The sequence below is a fragment of the Achroia grisella genome, unplaced genomic scaffold (genome assembly GCF_030625045.1).
Source record: "Achroia grisella isolate CSIRO2021 unplaced genomic scaffold, CSIRO_AGI_Agris_v1 utg770, whole genome shotgun sequence".
NCBI classification, from domain to species: domain Eukaryota; kingdom Metazoa; phylum Arthropoda; class Insecta; order Lepidoptera; family Pyralidae; genus Achroia; species Achroia grisella.
This window is the reverse complement of record NW_026713016.1, coordinates 1,760,742-1,784,002: the sequence shown is the minus strand read 5'-3', so window position 1 is coordinate 1,784,002 and position 23,261 is coordinate 1,760,742. Positions and strand designations below refer to the sequence as shown.

At 33.9% G+C, this 23,261-nt stretch overlaps 1 protein-coding gene across 2 annotated transcripts; it reads right to left on the bottom strand.

The window, feature by feature from the left end:
- Positions 1-209: 209 nt before the first annotated feature.
- LOC131850441 (uncharacterized) lies at positions 210-22,859 on the bottom strand. 2 transcript variants are annotated; one of them, XM_059200658.1, is made up of 7 exons: positions 22,604-22,859; positions 8,427-8,760; positions 7,472-7,635; positions 7,085-7,195; positions 2,755-2,849; positions 2,176-2,344; positions 210-579 (listed from the first exon to the last, which is right to left on the bottom strand). In XM_059200658.1, the coding sequence occupies exons 1-7, from the start codon at positions 22,658-22,660 to the stop codon at positions 559-561; spliced, it is 951 nt and encodes a 316-aa protein (XP_059056641.1). In that variant the 5' UTR covers positions 22,661-22,859; the 3' UTR covers positions 210-558. The 2 variants fall into 2 exon arrangements, with proteins under 2 accessions (XP_059056641.1, XP_059056640.1); XM_059200657.1 differs by lacking the exon at positions 22,604-22,859 and adding an exon at positions 14,922-15,023.
- Between the last annotated feature and the right edge of the window lie 402 nt (positions 22,860-23,261).

Genomic DNA, 23,261 nt, shown 5'->3' with positions numbered 1-23,261 from the left:
ATCCGTCAGGCAGGAGTTGGCCTTCAGCCGCTCCATAAGTCCTTCCGCGGGTTTGGAGTGCCATCTGCACTCGCCCCCTGACGTCCGGTGAAGCTGTAAAGGCCAGCTGCGGCCATCAGCATTAGAGTAGTCCGAAAATTTGTGACGATTCTAGTTCCTTTCATGCGTGGCCGTTTTTGAGAATTTAAAGCATCAAGCCTGATTGATGACTTGGAAAATCTGTTCGATGTCAATAATTGGTTAGACAGACCTCAGGCCTCATTTTGTACGAAGTCTCAATTTGGCTAGTAGGCTTGTTTTTTTTAATGTATTGTTTGATTTTTTCTTATTCGTATTTAAATAAAAGAATAAACAACTCAAGAACATCTTAATATGACAGTCTATAATAATTTGAGTACATATTGTTTGGTATACAATTTTTTTATACAATATGATTTACAAGAAGTAAATTTACTATTTTTGTAATGAAACATATTCTGAACCACTAAGCAACACAATTTGTCTTCAGTTCTTCAATCACTAAATAGTTCCAGGTACACAAAATGTTTTTAAACATCTTCAAGGCTTAGCAGGCTTTTTCTGTAAAATAAAAATTATTGATATATTAATAAAACCCTTTAGCAAATATTACTCATGATATGCAAAATAACTAACTCATTTAGTTAAACAAGGGTAGGTACGTCCCGATTTAAAAAAATCTTGATACTTATTGCCTATATAGTGCTTTTTTAAATGAAGCTACTATTGTATATTTGTATAATAAGTATGGTAAAACTATATTACTTTTTATATGATATAGTTTACCAATATTATTTTTTATTATTGATTCAGCATAAAACACTGCATGTGATGTCCTTACGTACTTTGACACTAGTGGCTATAATTTTTGAGGATCCAAATTTGCTAGTTCAAAAATCATATTATAAACAACTGCTATTGATTTAATGACAAATATACCTAAACAAAATACTTTTAGTTAAGTTAACACTATTAAATAGAGTTTATTATGTAAGTAGATATAAAAGCATAGAAATTTTGGATAAAACTTTAAGAGATGCGGAAAATTAAAATGTATGTTTTAAAATTCATTATTCATACCCAAATAAATTACAAGTCATAGGATAATAGGTTAGCAATATAATAACTCTCTGAAGAAAGAGATTCGACTATAGAATATAGAAGCCAGATATATAATTTAAATATAACTAAATAATATAAGAACAACTAAACACAAGTAATAATAATTAAAAAGCGGCGTACATAGAGATAAGCTAATTCAGTGTTAAATATCACAAAAGCGAGGGCTTGCTTATGTAACTCAATTGCTAACAATTCTAAATACAAACATATTAATACTACTTTTTGTGATTCCGTATGCACCATTTAACAGTTTTAATTATGAACCGTACAACATAGAAACTGCAACTCTCAAATTGTTTATGTGAAATCGTAAACCTATTGATTTTTATGTAACTGGACTGGCAAACAAGCTGACGGCATAACTGAGGAAATGTGGTAACCGTCGTTTTTGTTCGAACAATTGTTTTGTTGGTTGGCTGTAGCTGGCCTTTAAAGCTTTACAGCACTATAGACAAGACCACCTGTACAGGACTCCGTACATAAGGGCCGCTGGCTGGTACAATAATTCCCTATTTTTAAATATTTATATTTTTATATGCTATGGTTTTGTTATTCCTTCTTTGCTCTTACTTTCTTATGTCGTTTGTCACGACACATATTTTTACAATAAACTGTTACTTTACACATTGCGCCTTTAATTACCACCTTCGTTGGCTGCACCGACCCGAGCACTCTATACACAGTCCCACACAACATGAAATATATGTTGCTTTTTGGGGGCCAACTGTACTATACCTCCGTTGCTAATCTCACTGCCACATGGTGAGACCATTCAAGCCAAAATATAGCTCCCAAAGCAAGTTGTTTGAGCGGCTGAAATATGTGAGACAGTCCGCTCTCAATGTCTACCTCCATAATCTGTTGCAACTAAGAATTGTTAGCAATTATGTTAGATAATAAGGCAACTGGTTTCCTTTGTTAATAATATAGACGAACAGAGCAGTTCCATGGTCGAAAGCATGTTTGTTTCTAATGAGAGAACTAACTCACTCCAAATCTGACGCCTACTAACTACCAACAATATTATAAATTTACAGCAGATATGGCGCAAGAACAGCATGAAGGTATTTTGAACTCCTTCTCTATGAGATTGCCGGATTCGTCGAGGGCCGCCATTTGGCGGTATTGATGTTTTTGTATACACGTCGCATTGTACGTAGTCTCGTCAACATAGATTATGCTTGAACAAGCCACGTTTGCAGGCCTGGAAATAGAAAACGTTTTTTTTAATGAATGATAATAGAATGGGACACCCATCTGCACTAATGAGAGTGACAAGATAAGCATGATACGAAGTCAATTGGTCAATCTTTACGAATTCAGCAATTCAGAATATCAATAGTTTTTTTATTTAGCATTTAGCAAACATACAATAGTGAAAAAGCACTCAAACCACATATGTCGTTATAGAAATTATGGCGCACGAACACAAACAATCAGACAAAATTCTATCATTACATTCTGATACATTGGTAATGTTTCCTTATTAATACTTTTTCTGATATATATTCCATGTATAGACTGCGAACAGTTAATTTTTTATATTGTGTTACAGATTATACGTCTCCACTTTTATTCTGTCTGTAGTCTGTAGAATAAAAAAAATGTAGTTACCTGCAGATTTCAACTCTGAAACCTTGTCGAGGTGTTTTCTTTTGATTGAGTATGATATACCATTTATCGTCATAAGCCGCTTCGGGGTACACGACCTGAAAATGTTATTGTATTATTTATAAATATAGGTATGTATGACTATCACACTATAACATGTAGGTCTATATACGAGTACAATATTAGAACATTCTCTACTCATGCTGAACGCGCGATAAGACGACAGTGACGCCGATGGTGTCTGTTTCGTTCTGTCTTATGAACTCTCCTGCGCGCGATATATCGAAAGATTTTACCGCCATGTTACTTCCATGTTCGCGGGTACGATTCCTCGCATGATAAAAAGATTTGTATTCATGAGTATGAGTGTTTTTATGGACTGCGTGTATCACTATGTATAGTATGTATGTATTAAAAAAATGTATTTGTATCAACCATGACCCAAGTTCTGTTTAGCTTGGGAATGGAGGGCCCTGACAGAATTGTTCAGAGTTATTATTATTACATATTATAATTTTTTTTTTTTTTTATACTACTATGGTGGCAAACAAGCATACGGCCCATCTGATGGTAAATGGTTACCGTAGCCTATGGACGCCTGAAGCACCAGGGGTGTCACGTGCGCGTTGCCGACCCTTAAGAAACCTTAATATACCCTTCTTGAAAAACCCCAAGCTGTAGTCTCGTGAGAAAACCTCGGCAGGAAGTTCATTCCACAATCTAAGTGTACGCGGGAGGAAGCTCCTCTGAAACCGCACTGTCCGAGACCACTTAGGTTCCAGCGTGTGGGAATGAATTCCCTGTCGATGGCGAGCGGTGCGATGGTGAAAGGTGGCCGTAGGCATCATGTCGAACAATTCCTCAGAACACAGTCCGTTGTATAATCGGTAGAACACACAAAGCGAAGCGAAGTCTCGCCTCAAACTAAGTGGCTCGATACCGTCAGAGAGATTGGGATCATCGACAATTCTCATAGCACGTCTCTGAACCGAGTCAAAAGGACCGAGCTGGTATCCAGGTGCTCCTGCCCAAAGATGAGAGCAGTACTCCATGTGCGGCCGAACTTGAGACTTATATAAGAGGAGTCTCTGGTCCGCAGTGAAGTACCGCTTCGCTCTATTGAGCACACCGAGTTTTTTGGATGCCAGCTTAACCTTTTCTTCGAGGTGACTACGGAACTCAACTGTGCTAGAGATGTCGATACCGAGAATCCCAATACTCTTAGAGATGGTAATGGACGTGTTCTGGAATTGCGGAGCCACAGCAAAAGAGGTTTTCTTAGCGGTGAACGCGCAGGCTTGTGTCTTGGTAGGGTTGAATTGAACTAAGTTCAGTCGCCCCCAATCGGAGACTCTGGTAAGAGTACTCTCGATTTCAGACACAAGCTGTTCGCGGTTTGCCTCCACAACGGAAAGAGGGATATTAGCACGGCCCGTGTAAAATGCGTCCCCAGTACTGTCATCCGCATAACAATGAATGTTAACTGTAGTTAACAAATCATTGATATGCAGCAAAAACAGTGTCGGGGAGAGAACGGAGCCTTGCGGGACGCCAGCGTTAATGTCCATGCTATCGGAGCAACTACCGTCGACTACGGTTTTGATGCATCTGCCAGACAAAAAACTAGCGACCCATTTGCATAATCCCTCTGGTATACCGTACGAGGGCAATTTCGATAGAAGACCTTGATGCCAAACCCGATCGAATGCCTTCGCCATGTCAAGGCTGACTGCCAATGCCTCACCTTTACTCTCGATGGCAAGAGCCCAACGGTGTGTGAGATACACTAAAAGATCACCAGTTGAGCGATTATGGCGAAAGCCATATTGACGATCGCTCAATAGATCGTGATCCTCTAGGTATCCCAGGAGCTGTGTGTTAATTACACGCTCCATCCACCTTGGAGAGTAGAGATGCGATAGCGATAGGCCTGTAGTTCGATGGGTTTGATCTGTCGCCCTTTTTTGGCACAGGGTGCACAAGGGTGGTCTTCCATGAAGACGGAAATTGCCCAGAGGAGTACGAAAGCGCGAAAAGGCGCGTGAGTACGGGACACAACTCCGGAGCACACTTCTTTAACACCAATGCCGGTATGCCGTCTGGCCCATTCGACTTGTGGACGTCAAGAGACAGTAACTCTCGCCGGACACGCCGTTGCGTTACGGATATTTCCGGCATAGAGTTACCACACCATGGGATGGTAGTAGGTATGGTGTCCCCGGCGTCCAAAGTCGAATTTGAGGCAAAAAGAGCGCACAACAAATCGGCCTTCTCTTTTGCACTGATTGCCAAGTTATCATCCGGCTTCCGTAGTGGTGGTAAGGACGACTGACTAAAGTTACCTTCGGCAGCTTTGGCAAGCGACCAAAAGGCACGACTTCCAGATGGATGTCGTGCTAGTCGTTCACCAATTTTACTGACGAAGTCGAATTTGGCTCTAGCAATTACTCTCTTACTAAACCTGGATGCAGCATTTAAATTCCGCCTTGCATCAGATACGTCAACATCACTGTTGGAACGAGCCGTGGTCCAAGCCAGATAAGCAGTTTGTTTAGCCTGTCTGGCTTCTCTGCATGACCTATTAAACCACGGTCGCTTTTTCGCCCCTGAAGAAACAAGCAGATTTGGAACAAAACATTCCATACCCGCATGTATGACTTCAGTAACGGCGGCTGTACAGGTATCGACGTCTTCTGATGCAAAGCAGTACTGCTTCCATGGGTACGATGCGTAAAATTCTCGCAATCTGTCCCAATCTGCAGATTTATAATGCCATATACGACGTTGACAAGGAGGTCGGGATATAGCAGGTTTTGTGCACAGTACCTGGGATCGGATAAGGCAGTGATCCGAAGAACCAAGTGGTGCCTCCACGGTCACTGAATATCCGTCCGGTCGTGTAGTCAGCAGAAGGTCCAGTAAGGAGCTCGTATGGGTCTCGATATCAGGTATTCTCGTTGGAGAATGAACCAGTTGCGAGAATCCATAGGCCAGAGCAAACTCGTGAGCAGTTCTCCCCGCGTGGTCGGTGAGCCGAGAACGGAGCCACTCGATGTGATGGGCATTGAAGTCTCCAAGTATCACTAGACTTGCGGAGGGATACTGCTCAAGAACTTTATCAGACGTCAATTGAAGGTGCTCAAACAGACGAGTCGTATCCTCGTCACCGCTATGAGACCTGTACAGGCACGCATAGATGCCGGTGTAGTCACCCTGATCAATGCGAACCCATAGGATTGACAGGTCTTTTTCTTCTAGACCAAGAAGGCGGCGACAGCAGATATCTTCCCGGACATACAAACAAACCCCGGCACGACGCACAAATTTGTGCTCGAGTTTATACCCAGGGTACAGCAGGTATGAAGTGTCAGCCGGAGAGGATATCTGCGTCTCCGTAAGGAATAAGAGGGTCGGCTTTGCGGTCTCAAGGTGATGGTGGACCGCATTGATGTTTCCGTGAAGTCCCCTGATATTACAGAAATCCATATCTAATGTGGATTGGGGTGCCGCTGAAGTACTAAATTTCCTTTTTTTACTTCTGGTCATGGTAGTATGGCAGTATTTTTTTTTTTTTTTAAGGTTAAAGGGGAATGGTTGCGCCGGTATCAGAAAGGGCAAAAGGTGCATCAACGCACCCCAGCATTGCACAGGTTGGGCGACTTGGTGGCACGGCGGCCGGAAGGGCCCCCGGTCCCCCCACTGGTGTAGCAGCCGGGTCCACTCCGGTCTCCTCCTCCGGCACGACTACTACACCAGAGATTATGCACAGGCGGCGGTTCAGCCTCCCAGGGCGGAGATTATGTAATCCCTGGGTTCGGGAACCCAACAACCTGCGGGCGGCCAGCGGTTAGCCGTTTCACCGGGTCTCCCTGAACGCCGCGCCACCACGTCGCGCCTATGCAATCCCGAGGCACTGTTGGACACACAGGTCCACCAATACCAGCACAACCCATCCCCATGGGGCTCTGGTCACCTTACTCACCACAGGAACACAGTGCTGTTGTGTAGTGCAAGTACAGCACTGTTTGGCTGTGGTTTTCCGCTTGGTGGAGGTACTACGCCAGTTCGGGCCGCCCCAAGTCGAGCAAGGTGTACCGAAATACATCTTGCTGTGCCCTCCCTTCCCTAAATTATCAATCAAAGTCACTGTCATGTTTGTCTGTATGTTCGCTATAATCTCAAAACTATTGAACGGATTTTCATGCGGTTTCCATTGATCAACAGAGATATTGTTAAGGAATGTCAAAGAAATTAATTATTTAAAGTTTTCTGTAAATAATTAACTAATTGACCCCTACCCCTGCGAAGCATTATATATTATGTATAACGTTACCTTCTCTTCGGAGTTACAAAGTGCCATCATTTGATCAGGGGATCCAATTCGTTGCACTATCTCCGGTATATCCAATATGTCTACATTGAATCTGTATTTTGAATTTTCCAGCTGTAAAATTAGTATAAAAAAATATTAGAACAATAGTTTTAATGTGTTACTTTACAATTAAAAAAAAGTAGTTAGTTTACACAACCATAGACAACGCGATAAGTTTAATCATGTGAGTATAATAAACGAGGCTGCAAATTTGATACAAGTAAGTATCAAAGTGGCCGGTGCTAAATTATTTTTGGTTTGTATAGCATATGTTCTACATAAATATTTGAGGGGTTAATATACATATATTTATAATAATAATTTCAAATACAAGTCCTATGTGCTTACTTCATTTAGAATAGAAGCCACCCGCTCCGAAGGATAATTAGGAATGCTCTCGCATATTCCATTCTTCAAACAGTTCTCATCTGATATCTGTGGATGGAATGTGGTTCTTGAAGTTGGACCCGGGAACACTACACTGTCCCTTAGTGATGGTTTTGATTCTTGTGCTGGAAATGATTATGTTAATATTAAGGAAAATAGATTTTGCAAAGTCATCTGCCATTTTGTCTATGTCTCCAATCAAGAAGCAAGCTACTCGGTAAGACAGGCATAAGATAAGTGTAAACAGTCAGATAGACATGTAGTCAGTAGTAGTAATTCAGAATATAGCAAATTTTCTGTATTAAAGGGCAGGGAAATTTCATGATACGGATAAGTAATATATTAGTAGATACTACATAATGGCTAAGCATTAGTGGTTATGGCATTACGACATGAATTCGTGGTGCTGTAAATGTATATAACAGATGTAATATAATATTTTGTTTTTTAATTAAGCTTTTGCTTTTCATAGACTCAAGTCTATACCCTATTTTGCGTTTAGATTTGAATTCTACTTATTCTTTTCTCTCAAAAAATGTGTATTTTGCATTCTCATATTTAACTATTAAATTTATATATTACATCAATTAATTTGTATCTCAAGAGAGTTACACACGAGCCTAATGTAGATATTGGTGTATCTTCCGTTTTGCATTTCCCATTCTTCTTGTTAGTAGGAATACATTTCTTACTATTATCTTAGTATCTTGGACAGAATATTCCTCAGTTTTATTATACTTTAATAGAATAGATATATTACACTTATAGTAAGGCAAGCGTAGCTGAAAATAATAAACTTAGCGAACATTCGTAGTTAGACAGCATTATTAGTTGCTTTTTTATTCATACCAGCACCATCCTTTTTAGTCAGTTTAGAGACTAGATCATGCATAATTAATGTAATAAAACTACCTACTTCTTCTATTACTAATCAGGGGATATGGTTTTGATAAATCATTTACAATTTTCAGTGACGAATTGCTGTTTCTCCTGTTAGCATCGTCAACTGTGTCTCTCCTTCTGTTCTCTTGTGCATTCACTCCCTTATAATTAATTGGGATTGATCTATCATTCATTTGAGATCGTTCATTTGGTCCCTCATAATATCGTTCTGCTCGTTGATAGCTCCGTCTGTTACCTATACTGGCCTGCTCTGCTCTGTGGACTGGTTCTCTTGAATACTCATCTCTATTCTCAGAAGATGATTGATATTCTAAATAATCATTATAAGTGAAGGCAGGAACTGAGGTCTGTAACAAGACACAATCTATATAAGTACACGACAATTTTTCAAAAATTGGATCTGTGCTGTAAAATGACTATTAAAACATTCTATATGTTTTAAATCTTGTTCTTAGGTATTCTTATTTATTTTTAAACGTAATTATATTTTGTATACGCATAACACAGTTAATTTTATTTTAGAAGAAATAGTCTAGGTTTTTCTCTTGTTTTTTATGTACAGTGTAGGTAGACAACTATTTATGTAATCTGCGTACTATTTAATCTGCATTCGGAATGAGTGATAGAATTAAAAAATGTAAGTTCAAAAGTTATATTATGTTTATTTGAATAAAGAATATTTCTATTAATCATTGAACGTTTCTAACATAATGTAAGTAACATGAAACAATCATTCTGTGTTCTATCAAGAATAGTAGTTTGTCCACTGAAATCTATTCTTTAATTTGACCATATGTAATATTATCTTATCTGTGATTTTACTAATATATATGATCTCTAACATAGGTATTACACTGCCAGCAGCCTTTTCAAGGCCACATTTATACAAAAATAATTATACCGACTAAGTAGTTTATACAAATATAAGCCTAATGACTTGCGCAATAACAGCTATGATTATGCTGTACCGACTTCTAAAACCATAATAAGTGCTATTATAATTATTATATTTTTCATACAACAAAACTGAACGGTTGGACATGACTCATAGTATATATAAACAGACAGATAATTTTGTACCATTATATTATATTTGTATCCGCGTCATACAAATAAAAAATAATAGATTAACATTAGTTTTATTCAGTAGTCAGGTAAAAACATCAAATCAAACCTCAATTATTTATATTGAACAATTGCTATGTTTTGGGCGCAAAATATTGTGCAATTTTATATTTTCATTTCAAATTCAGTAAGAAAATATCTAACGATATTCTTTCAAAAAGTTCTTAAATAAGTAAATATTACTGTAGGGTTGAATACAAACGAGTTCATCAATAAAATAGACAGTATTTTAAATTAGACAATGTATATTGCTTGAAGTACATGTTGTCGTAAATATGTAAAATTATGAACAGATAAAAGCATATTTTGCATACGCAAACTTTCAATCGGATATGTAAATGCTGAAGACATGAGGCTGTATGCTGAATTAAATAGCTATATAGTATATTAAATTTAAAATGTAATTGAATGTATGAGTAAAAAAATTACTACAATGTAAACTTTTTATAAACTTAACTTTAAAAGTAACAAACAAGTCCATATAAGTTCAAAAGTCTGAAGCAAGTATGTTTGCGCAGGATAGGTTTGCGTCACCATTTATAATGACGCGGCCTGTAAACGTCTGAAGATAATTGGTGCAATAATCAGAACAAGCTTACAAATAACGTAAACAGGCTTACATTACGCAAGCCGATACTTGGGCGAAGGCTAGTTAATTAAAACAAGACCGCCTGAGTCACCTGTTCGATGACATATATATATATTGCCGTCGATTAACGATATAATGAATGCGTAGCTTCAATAAAATGAATACTATGGAATTTAAAATAAAACACATTACTATCGAAGCATTTTTTTATATCATAGGGGACAAACGAATCTGATGGAATTACCGCCACCCATGAGCATCCGCAATACCAGGGTAAGCGCAATTGCGCGTGCGTTGCCGGCTTTTTAAGAAGAAATAAGCTCTTTTCTTGGTTTCAATATCGTATTGGTTCGGAAATACAATTGTTATTTCAATTTATGCCCTGTTTGTATAAATATAGTGGAATAATTTAGCTTCCTCAGACTTTATATGCCCTATACCTAACCTCAGACATGTAAGGTTGACGTCTACGCGGACCACTTGGAAACCATCGTCCTCAATTCCCGCTGAATTGTACAAAGTCTATCTATCTCCATACCTATTTAAGAAGACATACTGACTAGCGATGACCCCGCCTGCGTTTCTTTGTGTGGTTTATATCAGAAACCACAGTAGTATATAATTGCTTGTATTGTAAATGTTTAGGAATAATATATATACATATATATTATTATATTATATAATACAATAAACAAATATATATCAATAAATACACCATATAGGTTAACTGTTTGTGGTACTAGGCAATAATGTGGTTGATTCTATTTATAAGTAGACATATATATACTTAGTTTCGACTATGTTAGCCTACTAGCCGTGAACACTTGGAATACAGCGTTGTCAATGCGGTAGGTGCTTCATAGGTGTTTCTTCACCTATCGTCACTAAGTTGCCCAACGAAATATCGTACGCGAACTACGAAATAGTGTACGGGACACTTAGATCGATGCTACTGAACTTTGTTTCAGCATATTTATTACTGGTTTCTATGTGTATGATAAATTTATGATGATTTTATCGCCTCTCGTGCCATTTGTGGGTACGTAATAGTACCTATGTAATATGATCTTATCTGTGGTAATAGATATACTCAGTAGAGAGAACTGTAGGCGTATGAAATTTTATTCAGCGATTTATTCTAGCATACAGCAGATGATCAGCAATTGCAGATTATGTGGTTTTTTATTTTTAATAGCCGCGATGTGCTGTTTGACTCATTCAGTTATTGAACGTTTTGTTTGGCCAATAGTATAGTATTATAAATTCTATCATCCATACTAATATTATAAATGTGAAAAGACACACTATCATATTTGTCTATCTGTTTGTTACTTTTTCACGACTAAATAGTTTAACGCAATTTAATAAATTTTGATAGAAAGATATTTCGAGGATGTATTATAGTTACATAGGCTATTTATTATCTAAAAAATAATATAGAAGGATCTAAACAGGAGGTCATAGTATTTGCAGACGAAGTTGCAGATAATAGTTAGTTGTACATAAAAACCCATCTGGGATTAAAATCCATTTATTTCGTATGTTTATATAGATATTAGGTAGTTCGATAGGGAAAAACATTTTATTCACAATTCAGATCTATTGTTATCACGCAATATTCCGTTTCAATGTTTCCAATGACATTTAATAATTTATTACCTGAACCGACAGATGTTATCTTTTTTTAGCGAATATAGTAGTAGTAGAATATAGTAAAATAATAGTCTAATTTTCTTTTACAAAGTGATGGTGGCCTAGTGTTGAGCACACCACCTCATTTCCGAAATTCGCCGGTTTGATTAACTGCACGGTACAAACATTTGTATTCATTGTTTGTGTAAAAAACTGTATCTACTTGTAAGTATTTATATCGTTGGCCACGTACATACCAATACCACCATTCTGCTTGATTAGTACTAGATGTGGACAGTCCAGAGTTGTTATTATTATTATTTATGAATACAATAAAAAAAGGTTAAATAGAACGGTTAAACCATTCTCACCTATATTATACATACTTTATATATGTATATATATACTTATATATGTTAGCGGTTTTAAATAGAACTCTATCTACGTAGGTAGACAACAATTACAATTACATAAATACAGATTCTGTTATTAGTTCACTATGAATTATTTATCATGAGTAATTTATATGTCATAATATGTTTTATAACAAGGAAGGAAGGTAATATATTTACATATCCTCGCCATATTATAAAGTTTATACAATAACATAAAAATATACTTACTGTTGCTATTGTTAAATAGTGCACAGAGTAGTACAATTTTAATTAATTTGATTATTCCTAAATTATGACGTACGAATTTAATGATTTTTTCTTTTTAACCGGCTTTATCATAGCTGATCACATTCACATCATCCATATCTATTTAGGAGCAAATTGGATTGCTAGCAATGTGGGCTGTTGAGCCCAGTGCTAGCAATGTACCATCATCGTCAGGTTGACATGACACAAATTCCTGGAGATTTGTCAATATGAATTAACTGACCTGCTCATGGTCACTTCATGCTCATATCATCCTCCACTGGTGCCCCGCCAGTATGCATCGTTAGCGCAGGGTGGAACCTCATTACATTAACATCCATAAAAAAACATCTAGACATTACTTAATTAAAAAACAGTGGTTGATTACTTTCATTTAGATATTTGGAAATGTGACCTTAAGAAATGGAAGACGTGTGAGGTAATTTACGAATAGCAATAATAAATTATCACAGATTGCGATACGGACAAAATATGGATTAATAAATGAAGTATATTATAATATTGATCACGATTAATAGTAAATCATATACATCGGTTACTACATATGTATTATGTCTGTAGTATTCACATATGTATAATAAAAAGATAACCAATGAACGCTGTCGTATATGGAAAATAAATGAGTAAAACTATTATTCGGAGGTTTTATCAATGTGTAGTAATAGACTCCAAAATAATGACTACTAGATTTTATGTCTGTTTGTCTCTGTGTTTATGCGCGTTAATCCCCGAAATAGAAAATACATAGTAAATTTCTCGCCAATATTTCACAGAATCACAACAGTTCGCGTGTATTTTCCTTTTTGACCTAATGCTATTTTTTCTCACTGATGCGCAAAGGTCTTCTCTTCTACATTGTTATAATTCCGCTAAATTTTCATGAAGCAAAATATAACTACTTGCTCGATTTATCGAACACAAGTCCTGTTACCGAAATTTACTGGATCCGTTATCTTTTATGAGCTTATGAATTGAAGTGCTGTTTGGCAGCATTCCTGATGTTTATTGTCGGGAGAAATTTGAATTCATCTTTGCTACTTAATAATATAATGATATAATTTATTTTATCTATGTTTGTTCGATAAATAATTAGCTTCCATTTTTTGACAAAATTATGAGTACCGCATAACAGTGAAGTCAATTTTATCGTTTGTGAAAAGAAATATCTAAATTGAGTGTTTGTTGTTATTCAAATAAACTTAATTTAAGCACTTTTGAATAGTCATAACAATTTTTTTTTATCTACCGCTCGTTTGGAAATCTCTGTCTCATCATAAGAAGAACGAGCAAGAAACTTGTGTGTTGCTCTTTTAAATAATCCTTGTTAGTTTACATTTAGAAGTCGAAACGTGTGAATACAAACGACCAACCAGCACTAATTTATATGGGTCAAATATAAATATACAATAAGATTAAATCAGTTGTAGTGATAAGAGCAGACCAGTCCCTACAAGCAGCACTCGTTCACGAGTATGAGTTTTAATGTGAATTACTATATTTTCGAAGTAGATTAAAGACAATATGTAGAACGTTTATTATTTGTTGTTTAATATTATTATATTCAATTAAACAATGTTTACAGCCATGTATTCCATTTAAAGAAAAAGCTGATATACCACAAAGCTCTAACTTGTGTCCTCTTTTATTACTTTGATTGAGAAATTATTCTTTTCTAACATTATTTGTTTATATATAATGATAAATTAGATAGATATTCTACTTTGGAGATTGATTTACGGTTAAGAATAAATAATTTTATTTATTTTCTATTACCCGGTTTCTGAGAATATGAATCTACTTACGTACGGTGGAAATACGAGATATGTTTTGTAAGTCATATTTATGCCTATCGTCTGCGTTTCTGAAAACTAATATTATTTATGTATATCAATACTTTATTATTATGGACTTCTATTGTTATTGTTTAGTTATATATTATATTATTATTTACCGGTATTGTTAATAGATATATAAAAACTAGTATGTACTAACTTTATTTAACTATGGAAAATAAATAAAAAACTAATATTTTCCTCTTTATTTACCTCGTGGATCATTGTAATATATATATTAAATATTTTTTTTTCATAAAGAAGTACAGTCATGCCTATGTACACTCATGATAAATAAATCTATCCAGTCTAAAATAGCTATATAATCTGGTTTACAACAGACATGTTAATTTGATTTTAATATATTGATCTTATTAGAAACAAGCAACAATTATGCTAATAATATGATTCTATACAATAATTTAAATTCCATCTGTCCTACGATTGACTGGTAAAAAAATCTATAGATAAGGTATTAACTTCGCCATATATATCATTACTGGTGGCTCAACTTTGCTCGATCATTTAAGAATAATGCATTTTTCAAACAATGTAAGAATTTCAAGAAGAGTTAAATTCCTCACAACATCACAACTATCCGGCATGTCTCTCTTTATAATATTGAACATATTTATATTTTTGCGTTAAAAATTAATAAATAAACTCACCAGCTGAGAAAATACACCGAGGGTCATCAATGTTACAGGATATTTGTTAGAAAATAAAGCAGTCCCTAAAACTATACACACAAGGAAACTCATGTTTGCACACCGGTTGGTAATTCCGTAATAACTAATGCACGAGATTCCCCGTGTACTTATGGTGACCACTTTACGGACAATGGGATGCTTATATACTATTTCGCTATGCTTTATTTCGATATAAGCAGCGACCGTATATAAATATGATGTTTGTAATACTGTTTGATATAATATCCAATTATTTGCATGTTTAATTTTTTTTTATTATCAGGCTATAACACGAGCTTTAGCTAGCTTAACTTGGATGGCGCTGTGTGAATTGTCCTATGATACGTAGATATATACATTTTTTTTTTCAAATACATACCAGACCAGACCGACACAAACAATCATACTCATGACTACAAATATTTGTGCCGTGTGAGGAATCGAAGCCGCGACCATCGTAAGTAAGGCGGTGTGTAAAACCGCTAGACTACCGAGGCCGTCTTAGGGATGTTAAAAAATAATCGATTTTTATTTACTTAAATTGATTATTATTTTCTAATAATCGATTTTTTATAGTCGATTTTCACAGTAATATTAATCGATTTTATCAATTACGCGTTTTAATCGATTTTCATTGTTTCATTTTATTTTAATATTACTCTTACGTAAAACTAGACTGAAAATTAGTGCAAGTAATTATATTTCGTCTTTTGATTGTTTAAACTCGAAAATTAACGCAAGATTTGTTTTATATTCTAATTTTTGAGACTAAAACGTAGTCGTTTAGTTTTTTAATTATCGTTTCAGTATTTTACTTTAAAACTAGTCGATTGTAAAATAGTACTGGACATTTATAGCAATTTTTTTATTTGATTTATATTTTAGTTTTTGAGACAATAAGGTTCCTATTTTGTTGGAATGCTCATTGTTTCTTTTTTATTATATTAAAACGATTAATGGTACTAAAATTTCGTATAAATAATGATATTTAGTTTCCTTAATTCTTACCTTGAAAGATTAAAGTGACCAATATATAAAGGGTGACATTTATGAAAAAATAAGTAAATTACTGATTCTTAACATTCTACATTATAGGATAAATTTAAAATAAGCAGACTAATATGTAACAATTATATGTGTAGTTGATGTTACGGTAGTACGGCAATAATAAAAAATACTTACTTATCATGATCATCTACCATTTGTAGATTACTGCCGAATGGCAAATACAGTTTTATAATATTTTCTAAAATTCATCGTGAAATAAAATGTTTATATAATAATTTTGTTTTATTCTCAGTATTTTTAAGTAGTTAGACGTAACTATGTAATATTATAGTATCTGTGGACGTAACGCATTTAAATTGTATTTTCTTGTAATGTTATATTAAAAGTTTGAAATTGACGATTAGATTTTATTAATGTTATGCAGAATAGTTACAATAAATTTAGTGTTCTAGTATTTAATATTATAATTAATAAGATGCATCCAGCACATTGCAGCCTCAAAAGAAATAATTGTGTAATAAATATAATGATGTGTAGGAGTTAGTTGATTAAATTAAATTAATTACTAATATTATTAATTAATAGTATCTCCATTTAATTCTTATTTATCCGCGCGACGGATTATGAATTTGTTTTCATTATCATTTCGTTAATTTCTCCTGGAATGTTGTATGTCTAATATAGGCATATAGTTTCATAGTTATAAGACCTTCGTTCCATACATTATAAAGCCAGAGCTGCAAGGAAGGGCTGGTTGCTAGAAAATATGTATACGATATATACGAGCATCAGTCATTTTTGTTTATCCTTTTATTTGTGGTCGACGGTGTACGTCATGTCCTATGAATAGTCCCTATCGGCCGTTACACTAGACCACTCATTTTACACATATCTTTCACAAGGTCCATGCATGTATTCATATGTATATAGGAGTATAATTATTAACTTATTGATGCACATATTATAAATAATATCCCAATTTTTTTTTTCAATTACACGGCGTCATTTAGTCCCAAGCAAAGAAGCAGCTTGTGTTATGGATAACAATTGGTATAAACACATAGATACATATTTTGTCAATACATATATATATATATATATATATAGAGAACGCCCAGACAAAACAAACAATCACACTCATGAATACAAATGTTTGTGTCGTACCAGCGACCATCGAAAGTAAAGCAGTGTGCTAAATCGCTAAACTACTGAAACCAGCCTATTGGCTGGTTGGCCGACCCCAAAAAGACTAATTAGCAATTTGGATTAAAAAAAACTACAAAAACTACCAAGCAATGGAGCAATATCTAATATGTTTACTTATTTAGGTTCTCATAGAGCTATCTTTTGTATCTAAAAATGAAATGACGTTTGTTTGAATATTATCTTATCTGTGGTCTCGCTAAAACACGAAAACGACTGGACCGATTTGACTAATTTTAGTTTTGAAATATTTGTAAAACTCCAAGGAAATATGGTGAGAAAATATGAAGAGATTGCATGAAAAATAGTAAAAACAACAATTTTATTTTCCCATTTCCCAAACTGTTCGTACCTGTAAAACAGGGTCCTTTCAGAAATTTATTACGTGAAAAAATCTTTTGACATATTATTTAATTTTGAAGCAGAACGGTTCGCGGGTTCAGCTAGTATATAAATATAATAAAACATGATAAACTCGCTACTAGCGGTTAGGCTAAAGGCTAATTGCAACAGACATTTGGAGATTACAACTTAGCATGGACCATTAAGTACAGATTGTATACAAGCTGGTCATTAGCATATTATCATATAATACAGGGGAATAGGGGAATGCCTATAATGATGTGACGTTAAAGTAATCTGCCTATTTAGAGCCATTGAAAATGAAATGTACTGATGTATACGAGTTTAGTCATGAATGGTATACCACGCTGAAAGCTGGCAACATTATCATTTCATCCGGAAGACGTCTACTGATGTACAAAGGCGTCACCCAAAAATCTCCACGACGATTGATCCTGCGTTGCTCGCATCCAACGCTTTCCAGCGATCTTGAACAGATCGTCGGCGATCGATATCTATATCTTAATGCCCATTTCCTTAAAAGATCTATTAACTTCATCTAAACGATACCTTGGAATAGCATGTTTATATTTCTATCTACAATAGTATTACGTATTTTTCAATGAGTTAAGTAAGTATACACATTCATGAGTTACTTATGTAAATTGTGTGCAATAAAGATTTTACAATACAATACAATATCACGCTCCTTGAACTTAGTGACGTTTCCCTCTTAATTCTGTTCTTCAGAACACACTTCACACTTCAGTGTGTACTCGTTCATATTTAGTAATAGTTTTTGTATGATACGTAACTGACTGAAAGAAAAGTACGGAAGACACCAAATTAGTGGTCCCTCTTACATCCGATGGTCACGGGTTCGATTCCTAGCACGGTACAAATATTTATATTCATGAGTATCATTATTTGTATTGGTCTGGGTGTTCTCAATGTACATTGTGTATTAATCTACGAAAAAAGTCATTCAAAATATTTATATCAGATAACACAAGCTTTGCATAGCTTGGGACTAGATGGCGCTGTGTGAATTGTCCAGCTTTATTATTATATTAATCGATATATTTTAAGAAGGTATGTAGACTTATAAAACATCCGAACAAAGTTACATATACATGTTATACTGAATCGAAAACTATATTTTGTTATTTATTCTCTGTTTGTATGATTAACCATTTGTCTGTCCATTCATATAATAATGACTAGAATGATTAACTATGAATTTTTAACAACCCTTATATCATTTATATGTAGACGATGACCTCAGTAGTCCAGCGGTTCAGTACACCCCTGACTTCCGATGGTCACGAGTTCGATTCCTCGCATGGTACAAACATTTATATACATGAGTATTGTATCGGTCTGGCTATTTTCTATGTATACTATGTATTTATTTACAAAAAAGGTTGTATATTACCTACCTATAAAATAAACTATTATAACTGTACTATATAACTTGGACTAGATGGCATTTTGTGAATTGTCAAGTAATGTATATTATATATTTACGTAATTCTATTTTTGCCCGACTGCCAAAAATATGAGAGTAATGTATTTTAGGTAGTATAATGTATGTGAGAAGTGAACTTTATGAATGTGAATATACCCGGATGTCTTAACCTGTAGCTTAAACGGCTTGATTGGGTTTTAATAAACGGATCATTGGCCTTTATCATGGACAGTATAAATAAATAAGGTCGATATAATAAATGTACGAATACCTTTATATAAATAAGTATACATCTACGAGAAAAATACAATTTTTAATTTAATTGAGTTGTAGTGGTACAATTCCTAATATAATCTTGTTAATATTATAAACGTTTCGCGCTTGTGAGTGTGGATGGATGTTTCTTACTCTTACACATAAAAGGTAGTAAACAGATTTTAATGAAACTTTCCAGACATATAGCTTATACATCATAATAACAATCTATAAATACCATGCGGGTAAAACTGCGAGCACAGCTAGTATTTCATATTACCATTAGGTCTTTACACTGTAAGTTATTCCTGAGTACTTGTACATTTATACATTTATATAAAATTACATACACACATTTACATACAAGACTAAAACTTATGTAATTGTATACAAAAATAAAATTAGGTAAAATGTAGAGCACCCTTTTAAGAATCTTACTACCCTAACAAAGTTGGATTAGTAGCCCTATATTTTTTGTTTCATCATAGTACTTCAAAAAGCGTAAATGCATTAAAAACTTGAGAAGTGTACCAAGTTTTTAAGAAATTAATTGGTATTTAATAATTAATGGCTAATTACTAATGTAACTATTGCGAAATTGTAACGAAAACAGAAGCTAACAGGTTACTCGTGAGAGAAACCGTGGAAACATCTAGTAGGATTAAGTGCCTCGATTTAATATTAAAGTGCTCAACCGCTTATACTGGTTTGGCTGTTTGATATTGACGTCTCTGCTCAAATAGAAAAAAATAAAACAACATAAAAACAATATCAACATTTTTTTATCTCCTAGTTACTTGCTACGTAGTTAATATGCAACTTTAAATATTATATTTATAGAAGTCATTGCGATTTTGTTCGTATCACCAGGATTAAATTAATATAATGGATCCGGTGGAAGATATATAAGAAGGATTTGGATAAATGCCTAATTTCTTGGTGCGAGGAAATATCAAATGACGATTGGAAATAATTTTTTTCGTAACTACATAGTAAGTTGTATATGTGTACACGAACGAAAAATAAAATGATTTTTTTGTTTTGTTTTTTCATGTTTCAGCGAAATGCAAAAGGACTATCAAAATAATGCTCATACAGCTATTAAATTTATGATTTGCTCACAGCCAAAACATTGGCGCGAAAAATCTATAATACAGATTATACTTTATATGCATCTATTTATTCATAGATAAGTAAAAACCGCAAATATCTCTCGTTGTATAAATTCGTCATTCCTCTACACCCTATGACAGGGTTTGGCAAAGCGCATAACAACGCATAGCGCTATTAAATAATTCTTACCTAATTATAATTACCATTGGCAGATTTGAGTAGCCATATTGACTTGATATGTAGATGAAACTGTTTTCGTAACAAACATAATTACAATTATTATAATTGTGCCCGGTTGGATGTAAATGAATTTATTTTTAAACCGTCATTATGCATATATGTAGATTGTAATAAATATTTAAAATGTCACTGTTCTGTGATTTTTTTATGTGTAGTTATAAATTTACTTTATTTCGTGTATAAGAAAACTGGGAATCCTGGTACATTACAATATTTTATATTTAATACGAATAACATTTTAAAATTGCTCGAGACAATAGAAAAGATAGATTGCTTTTTTTTAAAAAGGGATTGACATTTTTGCATATTTTAATATGTAATGAACACAAACAATTAATTTTTGTCTATGGATTTAAATAGAGCACCTACTTATGTATACTTTGGGATTTCAAAACATTAAATAAAGCAATTATGGGTCTGATATTTTAATAGATTGAATAGAAATCCCTTGGGTATTACCCAAATCACGACAATTAAATTGTACATTTTTATCATTTTATTATAAGTATAATACCTAATTATTTATGGAAAGTTTTGAGTATATTAGTAATTTATCAAAATCTATGTAATTTTCATAGACATTTGCAATTTCAATGTTGGCAAACAAGCTGTTTTCAATGTTTTATTCGCTGTGTTGCCATCCCGAATTCGGTTAAAAGTAAATATTTATGTGTTAATGAAGACTATGATCTATCTGTGTAACAAAATTTATTTCATGAAAAGTAGTTATTTTTAATTTACTTACAATATATGTGTGTTTATTTACAATATACGAGTTGATTCCATACTTTTTAAGTTTTGTTTTGAGTATTCATAGTTACCTACATAGTAGTTCTTTATTTATTTTGCCACACGTTGCTATTTCAGAGCACTAAGATTTCATGTCTCTTATTCTGTAATTTCTCTGCCTAATCCGCACCTTACAACCAAAATGCTGCTTACAAAGAAAGCTGCTTGGGGGTTGAAATAGAAGATACTCATTCATGCAGACTATAGGTGCAAACATTAGTATTCATGAGTATATTTTTTTATATTAAATATATTCTTTATATAATATATTGTTACATAGTTATTTTAGGGTATCTACCTATCTTCACGCTCAATTACAGGGTAGTTACAGGTTTAGTACGTACTTTAGTTTCTATAGCGTCAATAATTTGATTACTGTCAATTAAACGTATATTTTTCTATGAAATATAATTATTTACCTCTATCAAAGTAGGTATAAACAATACAAAACATTGTGAAAATAAAGAAAAAGTCAATGAAATACGAAATCCTAAAATGACTGATTTTATAAATAATCACAAACTTATTTTTATGTATCAAATAAAGACAAGGACAAACTAAATAAAGAATAAATACTATTTAAAAAAAAATATGTACGCATTTTTAGAGAAGTTAAATTATTTTATCGATATTTTTAGCAACTAAATAAGCCAAAAATATCGATAAAACCATTTTACTTCTCCAAAAATGCGCGCGAGAATGTATGCCTAAATACATACCTAACTGAGAATATAATTAACAAACGTAATGACATATATAATGAGTGTTACATAATAACAAGATAATAACAAAAGAGTAAATACCACTTGATCTATTTGATGGAATAACAGGTTATATTTACCACATACAAGTAAGTACCTACCTACAATGAAAATGACATAGATTTATTACTCTATGACACAAATTATCGGCAGACTGTCACGGCATTTAGATAAATGCTTTAGAACAACGATAAAAGTCATAAGTTATCGTTCAAATATAAACAAAACTTAAACTGCTATGACCTCCACATATATATTGTAGAAACACTTGATTAATATGACACATGACTGTTATTTTAATACTATTTTTAGTAATAACTACTAGCGTACACATAGCATTGGTCCTGTATATATAAAACGAAACAACACATTCATAACCTGTCGCTTATAGCGAAGAAGAAAGTGATACTTTTACTTTCAATCCGAGCTGACTGCTTGATTAATTAATATAGAAGCGATAGAATATGTATGTAAATACTCACCAGACTGATCCAAACGAGACACTGAATAATCCAAGACATTATGCTCTTCAAAAACATATAACCATGATCACAATGTTTTGTTGACCACAACGCATGCGTGGTGTTCAATTATTAATTTACATGACGAAATTCACGCGATTTATTTGCTTTTCGTTATGACGCAGGCTTCCAACCTTATTTGTCGATATCGATAGAGGTACATAAGCGTGCACTTCTTTAAACGTACGTGTGACAACTGACCGACCACACCGGTAGAACAGTTTGTGCCGTCGCGAGACAATTATCTGAAGACCTCAGCACCTCCTTACGTTTATCATAGAACATAGAACATTTGGAAGGCGGGGAGGTTTATTTTAAGCTGGTCGTATTTTAAGGACAGCTGTTCGATTTTTCTTGCCAATTGCACCCATTCACTTTCAAGTTCGAAGTTCAAAAGTGTTTATATTATGCATTTTTTGTTGCTAAGTACTTAAAAAGTAATATTTTGGGTATATTTTTAAGAGGGATTGTACAGTAAGAAACTCGTCACTAATTATTTTGCAACTACATATTTACAGTATATTTTTATTTATAATTGTATCGATAACTATTATCGATATATTTATAATTAATAAAGGACTTGACTATGGATATTTACCTACTTAAAATATAATTAAAT